We start from the raw sequence: 20204 nt of genomic DNA on the forward strand, positions 1-20204 counted from the left end.
AAATGAAAACAAAAGTTGTAGCTAAATCTCATTCATCAAGTCCTGTAATCTTCTTTTTTGGGCAAATTATAGAATTTGTCATCTAATTATTAGTATTTTTCTGGTTTGGTCACCCAACTATGAAAGTTTTCAATTTAATCACTAACATTTTAAATTATTCTATTTTGGTCTTTCTCCATTAAATGGTAAACAAAAGTGATCATGTGGTCTTTTTTAAATGGTATAAACACATTTAGTCATCAATACTTACACATTTTATCAATTTGAACTTAATTCTAACTAATTCAATAAATCCAACCCTCTACATTTACAAATTCTATCAAATTGATCCTAAAACACATGTCATTAAAATCTAATTAAATAAAAAATATATATTAACATTTATATTAATATTAAAAATTAATGACATTTATATTTAATGTAATATTAATATAATTTTTTAATATTAATATAAATATTATTATTAGTTTTTTTATTTAATTAGATTTTAATGACATATGTTTGAGTCCCAAATTGATAGAATTTGAAAATGTAGAGGATTAAATTTATTGAATTATTTAGAACTAAAGTCAAATTGATAGAATATATAAGTATTGAGGATTAAATATGTTATTATACCATATAGAAAAAGGTCACATCATCACTCCTGTCTACCATTTAGTAAAGAAAAACTAAAATTAAAATTGTTTATTATTTAACGAAGAGTGACTAAACATAGAAACGATCTAAAACATAAATAACCAAAATAGAAATAATCTAAAACATTAGTAACTAAATTGAAAACTTTCATAAGCTTATAGGGTACATAAGCTAATCCTTTATTATTATTATTCTTTTCCAAAAAAAAAAAACAATGGTTAAAACTATAAAGAGGAAACATGTCAAATATCATTTCAAACAAATTATCTACTTGATTCCAAGTAAATATGGTGATATAATTTATAGCCGCCCTAATTGTTAGCCCACCAAAATTTTGATTGAAGTTTTTTCACCACATTTTTGTCCAATTGGAGAGCTTTGACAAGGATATCAGGATTAATAGATGGATTTGGTCCGAACACTGCATTGGCTATTGTAATGACACCAGGATTCTGGCTGCTCAAGCCAGCGAAGGCAACGGCCTTGGTTTTTCCCACATTGAACTGGAAGTGAATGAGGCCAATTGGGAAAACAAATACATCTCCAGGGTACAGGACCTTGGCAATGAGACGATTATCGGTGTTGGATGTCACAAAGCCAACATAGAGTGTGCCCTCGACAAGAACTAGGATTTCGGTGGCACGAGGGTGAGTGTGAGGGGGGTTTAGGCCACCATTTGGTGCATAGTCAATTCGAACCAATGAGATGCCAAGAGTATTGAGCCCCGGTATTTGAGCAATATTGACGGGAGTCACAGTGGATCCTACCGGATTTGATGTGTTTCTAGGAATGTTGAGCCCTGAATAATAGAAGTCTTTTGCTTTGGCAAGCTTTGGATCCTTGCAGAACTTCCCATTAACAAACACTGCATAAATGAAAAGAAGAAAGTTATTTCCATGTAGCATGCCAATGAAAGATTGTAGGTTGTTATATTTGAAGCACAAGTTTAAGAAAAAGAGCTAAAAAACAAAACTTACCACCATCCTTGGGGTCGTTGATGGCTACGCAGAAGTCTTGGAGAGGGCTAGGATCAGATGCGTAGGCTAATGGGGAAGCTAGAGCCAAAAGACAAAATGCAAGGATGAAATGAGCACATTTCATTGTGATAAACGTAATTTTGTAGCTTAAAATTATTTCTAAGTTTGGAAAGGATGAGGAACTCTGCTAGAGAACATGACTATTTATACATTACAATCTTTGAACTAGTCTATGTTTTTTCATTTTCATGGAGCAAATGAAAGTCTTACCAAGTCTACTGCATTATTATTATTTTAAAATCTGATGAATTATCTTCAACTACTACCCTGGTCTCTTCACCGGAATCCCACTTCCTATGCTTACATCAGTATCTTTGTCATGGAAGTAGTCAATTCTGTCAATTCAATTATGTCTTATGCAGCACTTAATACAACTTGATCCATTCGAAGGTTGACTTTAGCAGGTATCCAAGGTTGCTAACGCACTCCAGGCCATATAATAATGTAATTTAAGTAATGTTAACACGTCCAGGTTGACTACATTTTGCCATTTGGCAGTGTTCAAACATAATCCCTTCATTCAAATACAGAATTTGCATATTTTACTGTCATTCTTACGATAGGATGCTGGCATGTAATGATTTTCATGCATGCAAGACTGTATGAACGTATATTTACCTCTATTTTATTGTAACAACGAATTCGAGAAATTGTGTTTCCAGGCCGGCTTATTAACCACCTTTGGGATCTATTAATTAATTCAAATAAAATAGCAGGATTGAGTTAAGAAGTATTTGCAAGAAAGGACCTTAGAATAATTCAATACTTGTGGTTTTATGAACCGTTCAACCTAAAGATATACATGGACACCCTAATCCAGTTCAAAAACTTAAGCTAGAAAGTGGAAACACCATAATTGGATTTTTTTTTTAAAGTCAATAGAGTATTTAGAGAACAAAGAAGACCAGTTCCATTGCAATGTATAATGGCACATAGTGGTCGAAGAATGAGTCATTCACATTTCTTTAGAAAACAGTAATTCATTACAGCCTTGGTAAATCTTTCATCTGTTTCCATTTTTAAAAATGGAATTAAAGAATGAAAATGATAATGGACCTGCAGTGTGGCTAGAATCTATAAATAGACATGCTTTCAAACTAGATTTCTCACCCCTCATAAACTAACAATTCTTAGAAGAATCTAATCGAGCTTAGGTTTGGTACTTACAGCAATGAAAGGTGTTCAATTCCTTGTAGCATTTGTGCTCTTGGCTTTGGCTTCTAAACTTGTCTCAACTTCAGATCCAAGCCCTCTTCAGGACTTTTGTGTAGCAATTAATGATACTAAAGATGGTGGTGTCTTCTTTAGTTCTTTGTTTTCTTTGAAACTTTATCTTTGCAATATATTTGTTTCGACTCTTAATTATACTTCTTTGCATTTACGCAGTTTTTGTTAATGGCAAGTTCTGCAAGAACCCAAAGCTTGCCAAAGCAGAAGACTTCTACCTTTCAGGGCTCAACATTCCAGGAAATACATCCAACCAAGTAGGATCAATGGTCACTCCAGCCAATGTTCAACAAATACCAGGACTTAACACTCTTGGCATATCTCTTGGTCGAATTGACTACGCACCTTATGGTGGCCTAAACCCTCCTCACACCCACCCTCGTGCCACTGAAATTCTAGTCGTTGTGGAGGGCACACTTTATGTCGGTTTTGTTACATCGAACATGGATAACCGTCTCTTCACCAAAGTCCTGCACCCTGGAGATGTCTTTGTTTTCCCGGAAGGTCTGATTCACTTCCAATTCAACATAGGGCATACCAATGCAGTTGCCTTTGCCGCTCTCAGTAGCCAGAATCCGGGGGTTATCACCATTGCAAATGCAGTGTTTGGCTCAGACCCCGCCATCAATCCTGATGTTCTTGCCAAAGCCTTCCAACTGGATAAGAATATCGTTAACCAACTTCAGTCCCAATTCTGGTGGGATAACAACTAGAGGGATATATTTCGAAACTCCGTGAAACTTATGTAGTGGCTAATTGTTTGGATGATGTTTGACTAGTTTCTCTTGCTGAATTTAGTATTGTTTTTAGTTGAAAAATAAAGAGGTTGATTATGTACTCTGGCTTGTCAAACCTCTCTCTATGTTATTTTGGTCGTACTATAGTAATAGAAATTTGTTTCTTCTACTATGGATGTTGGATCTTGGAGTTTGGCTCAACCCCTTCTTTGTGTAATGGAAATTTCATGTATCGTTTGTTTAGCTAACCTTTCACTGTAGCAAATAATAAAGATTCGAAAGAGAAAAGTGAAACAGTGAAAGTACCAAGAATACAAAAACCTCACTCAGAACATCAAGCCTTGATCCAACCTGTGTCATATAACTGTAAGAAACAATTATGACAAAAAGAGAATGAATAAACAACCTAGACATCAAATTTTAATTCTCATTATACCATACACACTCACATATAACATGTGCGCATATATGTATACATAACAAGCCAAATCTGAGTGGCAGAAGTAGTGCAGTACAGCAAGAAACAACCTTACATGGTTCAACATTACTCATAATTTACCAAAGAGATTAAGGTCAGAGAAACAGGACTTGACAATTTAAGCTTCCAAGATAATAGATGTAAAGAGCAAATTGCAAAGGGCAAGTTGGAAGCAGTCCAACTTAAACATAAGGATCACTTAAGAAAATTAAAATGAAAATAAATGATTTACTAAATAACTACTTCAGGTTTTAGATATTAGCATTCTTAAGATTTTAGGAATACTAATTGTTTGTTCCATATAACAAATGATTTATCTAAATTCCATTTTTATGGATGTAAGTAGAAAGCAATCCGCCTACTACGTTCGGAATATTCAACAAATTAGCAACATTTGCCAGAAATTGCGCCGATGCAACCACATTTGATGCCAAACTCTCTTGCGTTAATCCTACCTTCTCCAATATCTCTCTAATTTGTGCAGATATAAAGAAAATTCAAGAATAAGATAAAAATGCATAGTACCCACAACCATTTTTTTTCGATTTTCAATATCATCAACCCTAAATCTACTAAAAGGTTCCAAAACGTAACACTGTTTGGAGGCTGAGACAGTAAAAGGAAACTATAAAACCCCTTATTGCTTAAGGTTTTTAAAAATTTTCATTAAATTCTTATTTTACAGTCACTCAACTATAGAAAATTACAAAATGATAATTCAATCATTTATTTTTTTGTTCTTTTTCTGTTACCTTCCATTAAAATGATGACACAACAGTTTTTAAATTTTGCATAATAAAAAATGTAACTCTCAAAGTTTACACATGATGTCAATTTAGTATTAAATTTTAAAAAATTAGCCATTAATATTTACATATTAGCTAATTTATATTGACATGTAAAATTTAAATTATGTAGATATATAATTATATCAAATTTAAAACAAACTCCAATAGAACACAATGTTTGGATCTAGTACTATTAGTATAGTTTTTTGTCATATACGCAAGTAATTTTTAGAACACATTGGTTTAATAAAATTTCTGTTATTCACATTAATATCGTTTGTATTTTTCCTCTATGGTTTTTGCATGCAAAACAAAATGAACAAACAAATATTGACTCATTGATAGAGGTGATCATGGGCCGGGCCGGGTTTGGGTCGGGCCTAGAAAAAAATTTTGGCCCGCTTCCTAAGCCCGGGCCCAGCCTGAAATATGGGCCTGAAATTTTATCCAGGCCCAGCCTACGAAAAAATTCTTAAGCCTGAGCCCGACCCGTTTTTTAAGTAAATTAACTCATGCAAAACAAAATCAACTCAATTAAACAACAGATTTGACTCCTGAAATTAAATGAAAGAATGAACATAAAAAAAGCTCAAAATTGAACCAATAAAAAGTACTTAAATTCTAATGCAATTAAGTATCCACAATTGATTTTGAACTTTTAAACTCAAACAACTTGAGCCATCAAGCAATTCTAGATGATGTATTTAGTTAAATAAAATTAGTCCTCAACTATCTGCATAACATCATGGTTGGCAGCTAAATCTTCTGAGCCAATCACAACCTGAAAACAAATTTATTACTTTCTCAAATATATAGGAAACTATGACAACACCATCAAGCATTTAGCTAATTACCTTAACAGGATTAGGGTCCATGTACTCCTGAGCTAACCGATGAACCGCCGTAGGCCATGTAGCACTGAACATTACCATCTGACGAGCTGCAAAGGTTAAAAGCAACATGAGGATTTCCAACCTAATTGCTCATGCATTATTCTACCAAGATACAGAACAATATTTTTTAGCTTGATTGAACATTAAGTTATCAATGGTTAGTGGCGTTCACTCATAAACATCAGTAAAAGCTTTAATCTAAGCATATTCTAGAAGTTTAAAATTCCAATGTACCAACAAAGAGACATACCAGAACATGTCTTTCCCAATAAAAAAAAACATGATAGCATAATATTCTCAACAAATTCAATATTGAAAATATTGAATATTCAGCATAATATTCAGATTTAACAAATTCAATTAAAGATTTTAAAAATATTGAAATTATTAATATTCTCTCTTTCATCAATATTAACCCCAATTTCTGAACCAGAGTAGCTAATACCACCAATATTAGTACTCAACCATTGTTCAAGAAAAATGATATTAGTTTGTCTTGCCATTTTATCAAATATTCATTGCCAAACTGCAGAAACATAAACAGCAATACAACTAGGTGTCAAAAGGACAATCTCAATTCTCAACAACATTATTACTAATCTAAAATTACAAAAATAATTAACTAACACAAGTCCACATGTCCATTTGCAAAATCAAAATCTGGGAAAGTCAAATTTTGATCAAATTTTCATGGAGTAATTCGAAATTTAGGATTACCTTTCCATTTTTATCATCTATTCATTCCCAAACTGCAATATAACAAGGGTTCAAAAGGACACTCTCACTATCAGTTCTACAAAAAGACACTCTCACTATCAGTTAAATCAAATAATACTTATATAGGAGTAGGAGTGTTGAATAAAAACAAAAAAAAAACTCAATAAAGTAACATTTATAAATTGATACAAGAGCTCTTTAGCAACATTTAGATCAGTTTGAAAAATTCATATAATATTTAAATTTATCTCTTGAATTATTTCCAATGATGATCTTACACATTTATTCATAAGTAAAGTTTTCCATGAGTGTCAAACACACTTAAAAGATAAGGATGACATCTTCAACACTATTAAACTCTCTACTTCTTTCTCCAAGTTCCACGAGCAGATGATTATGCAGAAATGCTTATCCATTTTATGCATAACAAGATTAAAACACGCAACATTTAAAGGTTAAATATGTCAACACAATCTTTGACTGCTTTAAACCTATTAGTCTAATTGTTCGAATAGGAAATAGGGTTAACAGCAAAAATTAAAATCAAAACCAAAATTCTAGATTTAATTCCCCCCCGAAGATTCAGTGCCTCAAAATCAAAATCAGAAAACCGTTAACAGCAAAAGTCAAAATCAAAATCAAAATAAAAAAGCAAAAAACTACTTCGACATAAACTAGGGTTAACAGCAGCAAACTCACCTTTGAAATTCAAAGGTAGAAGACGTAGAAGCACCGTTAGAGCAACGGTGGAGCTGTGGAGGTGGATTTTCGAATTGGGTGGAGCCGTGGAGGACCGGAGGTGGAATGGTGGATCGGTGGAGGTGGATTTTCGAATTGGGGAAAAAAGGGAGGGAAGGGCTTAGGGATTTTTATCAGATGCACGGGGAAATGGGAAATGGGGAATGGGGAAGGGAAATGGAAATGGGAAATGTATTTTAGAAATTAAAAAATATATATTTATTATATTCGGCCTGGGTCAGGCCAGGCTTGGACCAAAAAAGTTTTGCCCGAGGCCCAGCCCGTTTTCTAAACAGGCCTCAGTTTTTGCCCAAACTCATATTTTGGGCCTATATTTTGACCCGAACCCTCCAATATTTTGGACGGGCTGTCGGACCGAGCCACCCGGCCCATGGTCACCTCTACTCACTGATTACCTAACACTTAACTAATATTAAATTACATTACGTGATTGGATCATAAGCGAGAAGACAACTTATATTAGTAGGTCATCTCAATGGTTAATGGTCTGATTAACCAAAATTGAGTAAATAAATTCAAGAATTATTATGTTGTTTATCATGTCCCAGTGGGGAGATACCTTATCTTGGGTATCGCAGCGAATGACTCCCCAAAGATAGAAACATAAATGTGATTGTCTGGACTGGCAATACTTTGGACATGACCCAAGATGAATAAATCATAGATCCGTTTATAGATTTATTCGCTTGTGATGTTCATAATGTGGCTAACCTTAATCTTAAGTAAGTAATCGACTATATGAGCGTGACTAGTATATTTTGATGTGTTTATAGCCTAAGTTTAATTTGTAATAGAGCTAAAAATTGGTATGTTGGGTATACAAATTTTGCATGACATGACTTCCTTTACAATAGTAAAATTCAGGTCATTTTACCAAAATAGTCCAAAAAAATTATATTTACAAAAATAACCCAAGTTTAAAAACAATTACTAAAATAACCTAAAATGAACAATATCCACTCATTTTTTGCACTCATGATTGCCTAATAATTGTGTCAGACTTAAAAAAATTAATTTTTTGGGTTTTGGCCTGTCAATGGCCGGAACCCATGTATTTTTTTAAATTATATAATACTGATATACGAAAAAGGAAAAAGAAGAAAAAGGAAAAAAAAATTTTGGGTGCTGGCCTGTCAATGGCCGGCACCTAGTACAAAAAAAAATTCTTTTTTTTCGTGTCAGAATCAAATATCAATATACGAAAAATGAAAAAAAAATTTTAGGTTCTGGCCTGTCAATGGCCGGCACCCAGTACAAATTTAAAAAAAAATTTCTTTTTTTTCGTGTCAGAATCAGATATCAGTATACGAAAAAAATAAAAAAAAAATTTTGGGTGCTGGCCTTTAAATGGCCGACACCCAATACAATTTAAAAAAAAATTTGTGTCAAAATCAGATATCAATATACGAAAAAAATTTAAAATTTCTTTTGGTGCTGGCCTGTCAATGGCCGGCACCCAGTACAATTAAAAAAAAATTCGTGTCAAAATCAGATATCAGTATACGAATAAAATTAAAAAATATATATTTTTTGGGCCGGCACCCAGTACAAATTAAAAAAAATTCTTTTTCGTGTCAGAATCGGATACCAGTATACGAAAAATATAAAAAAAAATTTTGGGTGCTGACCTGTCAACGGCCGGCACCCAGTACAATTTTAAAACAATTTTTTTTTTCATTTTTTTCGTGTCAAAATCAGATATCAATATACGAAAAAAATTTAAAAAAAATTTTTGGGTGCTGGCCTGTTAATGGCCGGCACCCAGTACAATCTTTAAATTTTTTTTTCGTGTCAAAATTGATAGGCCAATATCCAAATTTTTTTTTTGATTTTTTTCGTATACTGATATCTGATTTTGACATGAAAAAAAAGATTTTTTTTTAATTGTACTGGGTGTCGGCCATTGACAGGCCAGCACCCAAAAATTTTTTTAAATTTTTTTCGTATACTGATATCTGATTTTGACTCGAAAAAAAAAAGAAAGTTTTTTTTAAATTGTACTGGGTGCCGGCCATTGACAGACCAGCACCCAAAATTTTTTTTAAAATTTTTTTTTCGTATACTGATATCTGATTTTGACACGAAAAAAAAGAATTTTTTTAAATTGTACTGGGTGCCGGCCATTGGTAGGCCAGCACCCAAATTTTTTTTTTTACTTTTTTCCTATACTGATATCTGATTCTGACATGAAAAAAAAGAAAATTTTTTTAAATTGTACTGGGTGCCGGCCATTGACAAACCAGCACCCAAAAAAATTTTTTTACAATTTTTTTCGTATACTGATATCTGATTTTGACACGAAAAAACAAAGAATTTTTTTTTTAAATTTGTACTGGGTGCCAGCCATTGACAAGCCAGCACCCAAAAATATTTTTTAAAATTTTTTTTCGTATATTAATATCTGATTTTGACACGAAAAAAATGAATTTTTTTTAAAATTATATTGGGTGCCGGCCATTGACAGGCCAACACCAAATTTTTTATTTTTATTTTTTCGTATACTGATATCTGATTCTGACACGATTTTTTTTTTTAATTTGTACTGGGTGCCGGCCATTGATAGGCCAGCACCAATTTTTTTTTTCATTTTTCATTTTTTCCTTTTTCGTATATCAGTATTATACAATTTAAAAAATATACATGGGTTCCGGCCATTGATAGACCAAAACCAAAAAAATTAATTTTTTTAAGTCTGACACAATAATTAGGCAATCATGGGTGCAAAAAACGAGTGGGTACTGTTCATTTTAGGTTATTTTAGTGATTGTTTCTAAACCTGAGTTATTTTTATAAATATAATATTTTTTTGGACTATTTTGGTAAAATAGCCTAAAATTCATAACCTAACAAAGGGTAAGTAATATCCTCTCACTGACATTACATGATAGATGGAGAAGTAAGGTGGCCACGGGTCATTTGTTTAGGACGAATAATGTAATTACTATTTGTTAATAAATAACTTTGAGATAAAATAGAATCATATTGGATGAATGAATTTAACTAAAAAACATTAAAGATACCCTATGAGAGTAACACAAATATGACAAGGTCATTGGATGGACACTTAATAAGTTACTTTTGTAATGGTATATAATAGGGAGAGCTCAATCATGATACTTTAGTGAAATAACTCCATGATTAAGGGTAGGTTTGGATGGGCAGTGGGGTGTGGTGTAGTGCATTTAGCTTACTTTTTGTCTCACGCTACAGTATCGTTATAGTATCTAATCTCATTGTCACTGTTATTTTTAAACTAACTGCAACTAAATGCACCGCCCATCCAAACTCACCCTAAATAATGTCATAATTAATAGATGAAGAATTAGAAATTAATTACAAATTATTTGATCTCTAATTATTTATCTAATTGGCCCCTCTACAAGCTCGGTACAACCCTTGACGGTTTCATTTGAATCGATGTGATGGTTAATTGAAAACCACGAATTAGAGAAATAGATCACATGTATCACTATACACAGTAATGTGTTTTCTCGCTATAAACAAGAGATGACTTAGATATTAGATTAATTTATTCAAATTATTATTTAATTGATTACAATTAAATAATTGAAGTTTGAAATAGAAATTAAATTAATTAGCCATCACAATTTTGTTGAACAATAATATTAAATTTATTTACTCATAAATTCTAGAATGATAAAGTTGTCATGACTTTAACGAAATTAGAATTGGGATGAGAAAATAATTTAATACAGTGAATTAATTAAATTTATTTTAATTGATTAAGTAAATAATATTTTAGAAACAAAAACAAGTTATTGGATTGGTTAAATTATATGTGCTGATTTATAAACCAAATAACACCTATAAATGTAGCCAATACAAGAAAAAATGCCTGATAAACTTATCATACATGGGATGGGCAAACACATAAGGATCCCAAAGGGGGTGTCCCTTGCCTACCTTTGTTATCCTTGTCAAAATAATTCAACTAAGATTTTAGTGATTTTCTCTATAAATAGAGATCATAGGTTAGGTTAAATCAGACTATACAAAGCATTGATATTCTCAAATTTCAATGAAATTTATTCTTCAAATAAATTCTAAATTTGAAGGAGTGATTTTTTTTTAATTTTTAGCCCAAACTAATAAAATTTTCATTGTGCTCATGGTTCGTGAATTAGAATCCACAATTTAAGTAAATCAAAGTTTGAGAATAATAAAGAAGATCATGTTAATAGAAAGCCAAAAAACGATCTAAATTGATATAAATTTAGTAAAAAAATTTACTGTCATAAATAATACTAAAAAAAGTTTAAACGTGAAAAAGCCCAAAGTCAACTTGCGGGAATCTTCCAGATGACTTGTTTTAACTATATTAATATATTTGAAAATAATGAATAGGATGCTCAAATACTCACAGTATTGTGGTAAATTATAGCCTTTTATATCTTCTTGTGGGCTTCTCTCGTCGTAGGGAAAGCCAAGTCAGGGGTTGGGCAAGGCCAAGAAAGGCATGAAATATGACATCAAAGCACAATTACCTTATTTCTCATCAGTGAGGCCTCAAGTCATTGGATTCTCCTGCAAACAATGTTGCCAATTTATTGAAATTGATCACATCATATTTTCTGCCAGACCAATTCACTAAACTCATCCTTGCCCATTCCAATTTTTCTCTTACTCAAAATCCAAGACAATATATATATATATAGGAGTTACATTTATAAAGTAATGATTTAGGAGAGAATACGCTCCTGACAAAAGCTAAACTTAAGCTATTCCTTCAAAGGACCCAAAGAAGTTGTAATTAGCAGAAAGAGATGAATGACTAATCAAAATGGAATTATTTTAATATTTTGTAACTACTAACATGAATTATTTTATTATTTTAATATTCATTTTTATATATTATTTTGTCCTTTAATTTTTTATGCTGTTACATTTTTAAAAAAAATTATGGTTACGATATTCCTTTGCATGTATATAAGCATCCTTACTTGGGCTAGGAAGAAAGAGTTTGCCTTGAAATGGTGTTGCCCCAACGTGTTAAAGTTGATATTTGACACTTTAATTCAAAGTTTTGAGAGGGAAAGGGTGAGTGAACAGGGAATCAACATGGTAGAAGGACAATGACTCACTATGCTCAAAGTTGAACCATTAGAGTTGCTTAGTTGATAAAATTGTTTGGTATTTGTTAGCTTCTTTATTTCAAGTTTGCTTTTTAATTTCTGTAATGTTAGCTATGATTTTCATTGTTTTCTATTATAAGGAATGCGCATGGATGAAAGATTATACATCAATATTCCTTGGGTTGGTGACAAATTTTTACAAGAAACTAAGTTAGGGTATGGAAACTCATGTTATCAGGATTATGTTTTTTGGTGCTGCATTTTGATCTATTTATATAAGATGTTGCATAAATATATTATCAATAGGATAATGAATCAAATAATATTTTTATCACTTATATCTGTCCACGTCCTCTTTAGTTATTTGTAATAAATAGGGTGGTATTTATTAGTTACATTTTAATTTTTAATAATTATATTTTACAGTTTTAATGAATTAATTGAACTTTAAAATGTTCTTTTCATTTAATTTATAATTAATTAGTTATACTTAGTTTTTTATCAATTACTTTCTTGTCTTTAAATTCTGTTTTTGTTTGTGTATATTAATTTTTTATATGTTTTTAATGTTACTATTGCAGAAGCTTTAACTACTGTGCAAGTTTTTAGAGGGTAATTCTCAGTAAATAGTATAATTGGTGGCTCAAGAGAATAGAAAATGATTTATTAGACCTTGAAAATATATAGAGAAGATAAATGTGACAAAATTTATAGTTTAAAAATCATTTAAATACTAATTTGAAAATCAAGGTATAATTTAGGGGTTAATTTGTAAATAAACCAAAATTCTATTACTAAAATCTATCTTAAACCATCTAAGTACAAAATATTACTATAAACATTAAAAAGTTATAAATTACATCAACTTATAATTTTTCGTACAAATAGACTAAACAGAATTGATATGTACCAAAAAAAAAAGATACAAATTTTCATGTATTCTTAAAGATTCGGCATTCAAATTTTAATTGTGTCGACAAAAGTTGATATTAAAATTTTGAGTGTTAAGTTTAGATCTCATTGCGCATAAATCATATATTAATTCTCTAAAGTTATTTTGATTAGTTAATTTAAGTTAAACTAATAAAATTGACTGTTATTTTCTTATAAAAATGTTTCAATATGCAAAGGGGATAATATTCGTAGTAAATTATAATTTTTAATGCATCAAATGAATTCTTAATTATATATTTAATATACAAAAAAATAGCTAAATTAATCTTAAAAACTTAAGTTAATTGTAGTCATCATTGAATTAATTATTACATTATTTCTAAGTTGACAAATAGATGGCCTAGAGTCGCGGTGCAAGTTAAGATACAAAAAAGACAAAAGCTTCAATTTCTCCGTGATGTTTGTTGGCCTGGCCGCCCTTTCAATTGGTGGGTGCTCCTCTCCAGCTTCTTTACTACATTTTCTTTTCTGTAATTCATGTAATTTCATTATTTCACAAATGAATGAGACACATATATCATAGTTACAGAATTATCCTGAAAGAAGAAAAAGTTAAATTATCTTAATCAAATTATTGAAAATTACATTCTAATCAATTTGACGATGAAATTCGATCAACTAAAATATCACCGTTGAAACTCTAAAATACCTACTGCATTAATGATATAGAAAAAGTCATTTCTCTAATTTTACAAGTCCTCTGGAAATGGTTTTCGATAGATCTTACTTGATAAATTTGATATATACGCAACCGGATTGGGTCCAAGTGTTGAAGGTTGTCTCCATGTACAATTATTATAACTATACAAATTCAACAGCAGCTAGTCAACAAAAGTGGGAACTCAACCAAAAGTAGCCTTGATTTACTGTTGTTAAAGAAGCGCAGTAGTGTAATGCCTGATATCATGGATCTGCTAACCATGTGGGCTGGTGTACACATGGAAAACTTTTTGTTTTTCTCTACTTGATTAATTATTCTTCATTTTCCTTTATATAAAAAGATTCTATTTCAGCTCGTTAGCTCCGTAAATTACGCTGCTCTGAAACTAGGAATGGAGATGTTTCCATAAGCATTCCCATTTCTTCAATTAATGCAACAAGAATATGTCTGTGGGGAGTAAGACCGAAAACAAGATTAATGTTATCCAGACATGATAATGTCTTGTGTGTTCAGATAATCTGACCAAAAGAAAATCAATCATAGAACTGGCAAGAAACTTCTGATCTACATACTGTCCCATGCTTGCATTGCATGCACATGTCAGTTTTGTTTTTTTAATATATGGATTCTAAAGACGATGTTCAAAGATCTGAAAGAGGGGCTCCTATATTATTATGCTTTGTGAGAATTTAGACCGGAGACAAGTTTTGGTGAAGCTGTAGCAAAGTAAGTTTATTACTAGAATCATGAGGAGAAAACAAGGAACCTTCCAACGCCATTTGCTGCAAAATGTAGTGTCCTAGGAACCCAAGTTATTGCTGCACTTTGAGGCCAGGAGATTTGATTGTGCAACTCAATAGTCCAAAATCACGACAATTGTTACACTGGTTTTTGTTACAGGGATGTGGAATCCGGCCATGGACCCATCTGATTTGTTAGGTTAAAGACCTAATCAATTTTACGGATGTGATATGGGTTTGTTTGTTCATTTCCAAAGCTTGGAAACCGGTTTCCAAGGTTGCACGGATTTATTATTATTATTTTAATTGAGTAAAAAAGCCTAAGGAAAAGAAAGAGAGTGAGAGATGAATATAATGCACACATGAGTGAAAGCTAAGGAGAGTAAAGGGGTTTTTTTTTAATTATAAAATTAACCCTAAAAATTTAATTAATTATATAAATGACTCATTTTTTAATTAAACACGTAAATAATTTAAAATCTACGGTAAAAGTTGGTGGAGCCAAGGAGTTTGGCATCACCAACATGCCACATCAGCAATTTAGATAAAAAAAATTAATTTTTTAGTGGAGTCATATAGAATGGTGCTACTTGTATAAATACCAAGAAAATACTATAATTTTTAAAAAATAGAAGGACTTTAAAAAAAAATTCTCTTTTTTTGTGGAGCCAAATAGATCGGCACCACCCATTTCCTAAGTGTTGCCCGCACCTTTTTCTTTTTAAAATTTTAAATATATTAAGAATGCTTATTTTTTGTCTTTATCTATTAAAAAATATATTAAAATTTTTAAATTTGGTTATACTTAAATTTTTTTAATATGTTTAAAATTTTAATATATTAAGTATATTAAAAATTTAAAATTGGTTATACTCAACATTTTCTTTAACATATTTAAAATTTTAAAATTTTTTAAAATTTTAAATATATTAAAAAAAATTCTCTTTACATATTAAAAAAATATATTAAATATATTAAAATTTTAAAATATATATATTTTAAAAATTTTAATATATTAAAATTTTAAAATTGATTATACTTAACATTTTTTTAATATATTTAATTTTTTTAAGTTTTTTAAAATTTTAAATATATTAAGAAAAGCTTTTTTGACTTTACCTATTAAAAATATATATTAAGTATATTAAAATTTTAAATATATTAAAATTTTAAAATTAATTATACTTAATATTTTTTTAATATATTTAAAATTTTAGAAAACTTAAAAAAAAAACTCACATTGGAAACTGGTGGTGCCAACTTATTTGGCTTCACTAGAAAATGGAATTTTTTTTTAAAGTTTACCATTTTTCAAAAATTATAGTATTTCCATTATATTTATATAGGTGAGGCTATTTTATATGGCTTCACTAAAAAATTAATTTTTTTATCTTAATTACTGACGTGGCATGTTGGTGGCGCCAAACTCTTTGGCTCCACTAATTTTTTCTGTAAATTTTAGGTCATTTACGTGTTTAATAAAAAATATAGATCATTTATGTAATTAATTAAAGAGTAAAGATGAGAATTGCATGGAAAAGCATGCGAAATCCTGTATAAGGAAAGGATGTGGTTGTTTTGTGAATTCCAATCTAGGGAGCTCCTGGGAGTGTGGTCAGAGTCAACTCAAATCTGGGAGAAGATAACATCTTGTAGAAATTTGTTTGTCCAATCACAGATTTAATTGAATTATTAGTGCATCCAAACAACTGAATTTAAATGATTGTTCAGAAAATTGGAGAGGAAATGGTCACTCTTTACTTTCTGCACTACAAACATATAAAAATAATTAAATTAAATTAGTAAATTATGTATAGTAGGTGATTGGGTTTTGGTTTGGATTGGTAAATCGTGGCGGTGCTTTCGGTTCACACCATGTCACGGGTTCCAAGCACAATCTTGAAGCTGAATCCTCAAGGGTAAGACAGACATTTGGCTGCACCATCTGAAGGTTTTTTTTACAAAATTATTATAAAAAAATAAAAAAATAACTAAAATATTATAATTTTTTTATTTACCAAAATATTATAAATTTTTTTTATTTACCAAAATATATCAAAAAAAAACCTGATAACAGCCTGATCAGGCCAATCACATTGGCGGCACCAAAGGTGCCAAAGAGATTGGCGGCACCAATGGTGCCAAAGGACTAAAATGCTAGTTAAGGGTAGTTTCAAGGACCTGACATACAAATTTACTATTTTAAATTTTAAAAGTTAATTGCTGTGCGCACTAAAATTGAAATATGGCTAATTGCCTTCTAAGCCCTCCTTATTTATTATTTTCTTTTTATTCCCCTTCAACTCACTTTTTTATTTAATAACTCTATTAATTTTTTTATTCCCCTTCTAAGCCTGGTATTTCTATTAATTTTTTTAATTAAATCTAATATTAGTTAAGTGATAATTAAGATACTTAGAATTCTAATTAAGTAATAACTCTATTTTAATTTAATAAACTATTCTCATTTAATAACTCTATTTTAATTTAATAAACTATTCTCATTTAATAACTCTATTTTCATTTAAAATATAAAATTTACTGAAATATAAAATTTGCTGCTTCATAATATCTTAAGTCTAACATGTTTATGTTATAAGTCTATTAAGAATATATTAAATTTGTAAATAGATAAAATAGTTTATGTTTCCATTATTTTTTTCATTTTTATTTAATATTAGTTAAGGGAATATATTAAATTTATAAAATTAAAATAGTTTAATTTAATTTTTTAAAATTAAAATAGAGTTATTAAATGAGAATAGTTTATTATATTAAAATAGAGTTATTAAATTAAACTATTTTAATTTTATAAATTTAATATATTCCCTTAACTAATATTTAATCAAAAGGAAAAAAAATGGAAACATAAAATATTAAATTTAATAAATTAAAATAGAGTTATTAAATAAAAAAGTGAGTTGAAGGGGAATAAAAAATAATAATAAATAAGGAGGGTTTAGAAGGTAATTAACCATATTTCAATTTTAGTGCACACGCAATTAACTTTCAAAATTTAAAATGATAAATTTGCATGTCAGGTCCTTGGAACTACCCTTAACTAACATTTTAGTCCATTGGCACCATTGGTGCCGCCAATCTCTTTGGCACCTTTGATGCCGCCAATATGATTGGACTGATCATGCTGTTGTCAAGATTTTTTTTTCTGTTTTTTGTTTTTTTGATATATTTTAATAAATAAATTTTTTTATATAATATTTTGATAAATAAAAAAATTTAATATTTTGGTTATTTTTTATTTTTTTATAATAATTTTGTAAAAAACCCCATCTGAACGTGATAAAAGTAAAGGCTGTCAGAAAGAACCGCCTTACATTCCATTATTTAAGTTCTCTCTCAACTCCACCATCTTCACCATTTTTCTCACTTTTTTGCCCTTTTGGTTTCACCCTCACTGACCAATGGGACAAAAATCGAGAAACAACCGTCTCTTTCACTCCTCCATTATTCTTCTCCTAGTTTCTCTCTCCGCCGCTTTATCCTCTCCTTTCCAGCTCCAAACCCTACTCCCCCGCCCTCTCCCTTCAGCACCCACCCTCTCATGGCACGACTCCGAACCCGAATCTAATTCCCTTCAAGAAACCTCCCAGCTCGACCCTCTTAGTTCCAACACCACATTGGAAGTGCAGCTGGAATTGCACCATGTAGACGCTTTATCTTCGGAAGATACTCCGGAGCTACTCTTCGACTTACGACTCCAACGGGACGCGCTGCGGTCTGGAACTATATACTCTCTTGTCTCCAAAGCTGTTGCGCGGAACCCTCCACGCGCCGCCGGTAGGCGTTCTGGGTTCAGTAGTTCTATTATTTCTGGACTCGCTCAAGGTAGTGGAGAGTACTTCACGCGCCTAGGTGTGGGTACTCCTGCGAGGAATCTTTATATGGTGCTTGACACTGGTAGCGACGTGGTTTGGGTCCAGTGTTCACCTTGCAAGAGTTGCTACTCTCAATCTGACCCAATTTTTGACCCGTCTAAATCAGCTTCTTTCTCAGGTATTCCTTGTAGATCCCCACTTTGCCGTAGCTTAGATTCATCGGGATGTAATCAACGCCGGATGTGTCTTTATCAAGTATCCTACGGCGACGGTTCTGTTACTTTCGGCGACTTCTCCACTGAAACACTGACGTTTAGAAGAACCTCGGTGGGACGCGTGGCACTCGGTTGCGGTCACGACAATGAAGGCTTGTTTGTTGGTGCGGCAGGTTTATTAGGTCTTGGTAGAGGGATATTATCGTTCCCCTCCCAAACTGGTAGCCGGTTCAACCGGAAGTTCTCTTACTGTTTGGTCGACCGATCGGCTTCGTCTAAACCATCCTCCCTGGTTTTCGGTGATGCCGCCATTCCTCGAGGTGCTCTGTTCACTCCCTTATTAACAAACCCAAAGCTCGACACTTTCTACTACGTTGAACTGCTCGGGATCAGCGTCGGTGGTACACGTGTCCCCAAGATCTCACCTTCCTTGTTCAAAATGGATCAAGACGGTAACGGAGGGGTCATTATCGACTCAGGCACGTCCGTAACTCGCTTGACTCAACCCGCTTACACGGCAACGAGGGATGCATTCCGTCTCGGAGCTACAAATCTGAAGCGGGCGCCTGATTTCTCTTTATTTGACACGTGCTTTGACTTGTCAGGGCAGACTTCCGTTAAGGTACCGACGCTGGTGTTGCATTTTAGAGGAGCTGACTTGTCACTGCCGGCGACCAACTATTTGATCCCGGTAGATAGCAGCGGGACCTTTTGCTTTGCTTTCGCGGGTACAATGAACGGGTTGTCCATCATTGGAAATATCCAGCAACAAGGTTTCCGGGTTGCATATGATTTAGCGGGTTCTCGTGTCGGGTTTTCTCCCCGTGGATGCGCCTAAAAATGGCGGTGCTTTTAATTTTTATATTAAGGGACAAAGCTCTATCCCTATCTCTATATTATTTTCCTTGGATATTTTTGGGGGAGGGTAAGAAAGGAAGAAACATAATAATGTTTTCATAGATAAGAATGTAAGGGAAAGATGATGACCAGGAAAGGCGGGTTGCTGGTTAGAAGTAGAGAATGTCGTTCGGCGGGTTTTCGGTTTTCACGTGTTGTCCATTGTACTTTTGAAACAAAAGAAATGGCATGTCCAAGAAAGTTATATATATTTTTAATTTTTAATTTAATAAAAAAGATTAATGGAATCACCCTTAAAATGAGATTTTGTTGATGATTGTCGTACTAAGGCAATATTTTATTTATCTAATTTATTAAACTAATTGCAATTTGTTACATAACCAACAATTATTTTGTTTCTCATGGTTAGGGTTGGATTATTTAATTGCAATTTGTTGAAATTATGGCCACGGAAAGATGATTCATTCTCCTATGAGCATTGATCTTGGAATATTAGGTCGTCATCAAAGGGGCAAAAGTTGCAAGTATAAAGAGAAATTGGGACAAGTGAAGGGTGCTGTGGAACAATAATA

General features: G+C 31.8%; 3 protein-coding genes across 3 annotated transcripts; 2 read left to right on the top strand and 1 right to left on the bottom strand.

Moving 5' to 3' along the window:
* Positions 1–812: 812 nt before the first annotated feature.
* LOC107954484 (germin-like protein subfamily 1 member 14) lies at positions 813–2811 on the bottom strand. Its single transcript, XM_016890062.2, has 2 exons — positions 1617–2811; positions 813–1504 (listed from the first exon to the last, which is right to left on the bottom strand). The coding sequence occupies exons 1-2, from the start codon at positions 1738–1740 to the stop codon at positions 951–953; spliced, it is 678 nt and encodes a 225-aa protein (XP_016745551.1). The 5' UTR covers positions 1741–2811; the 3' UTR covers positions 813–950.
* Positions 2812–2847: 36 nt separating this feature from the next.
* LOC107954485 (germin-like protein subfamily 1 member 20) lies at positions 2848–3809 on the top strand. The gene is made up of 2 exons (XM_041096735.1): positions 2848–2968; positions 3063–3809. Exons 1-2 carry the CDS (start codon positions 2848–2850, stop codon positions 3614–3616), a joined length of 675 nt encoding a protein of 224 aa, XP_040952669.1. The 3' UTR covers positions 3617–3809.
* A 14077-nt stretch (positions 3810–17886) lies between these two features.
* On the top strand, positions 17887–19880 carry LOC107954487 (aspartyl protease family protein 2). Its single transcript, XM_016890064.2, has one exon. It carries the CDS (start codon positions 18146–18148, stop codon positions 19610–19612), a length of 1467 nt encoding a protein of 488 aa, XP_016745553.1. The 5' UTR covers positions 17887–18145; the 3' UTR covers positions 19613–19880.
* Positions 19881–20204: the final 324 nt, after the last annotated feature.

Source organism: Gossypium hirsutum, chromosome D07, assembly GCF_007990345.1.
Source record: "Gossypium hirsutum isolate 1008001.06 chromosome D07, Gossypium_hirsutum_v2.1, whole genome shotgun sequence".
In the NCBI taxonomy this organism is placed as follows: domain Eukaryota; kingdom Viridiplantae; phylum Streptophyta; class Magnoliopsida; order Malvales; family Malvaceae; genus Gossypium; species Gossypium hirsutum.

What these genes read in the sequence shown, in the direction of transcription:
- LOC107954484 (XM_016890062.2), bottom strand. Translation starts at nt 1,740, where the DNA reads ATGAAATGTGCTCATTTCATCCTTGCATTTTGTCTTTTGGCTCTAGCT. An exon ending in CAACGACCCCAAGGATGGTG is followed by an intron (nt 1,505 to 1,616) that starts GTAAGTTTTGTT and finishes TCATTTATGCAG; the next exon opens with TGTTTGTTAATGGGAAGTTC.
- LOC107954487 (XM_016890064.2), top strand. Translation starts at nt 18,146, where the DNA reads ATGGGACAAAAATCGAGAAACAACCGTCTCTTTCACTCCTCCATTATT.
- LOC107954485 (XM_041096735.1), top strand. Translation starts at nt 2,848, where the DNA reads ATGAAAGGTGTTCAATTCCTTGTAGCATTTGTGCTCTTGGCTTTGGCT. An exon ending in AATTAATGATACTAAAGATG is followed by an intron (nt 2,969 to 3,062) that starts GTGGTGTCTTCT and finishes GCATTTACGCAG; the next exon opens with TTTTTGTTAATGGCAAGTTC.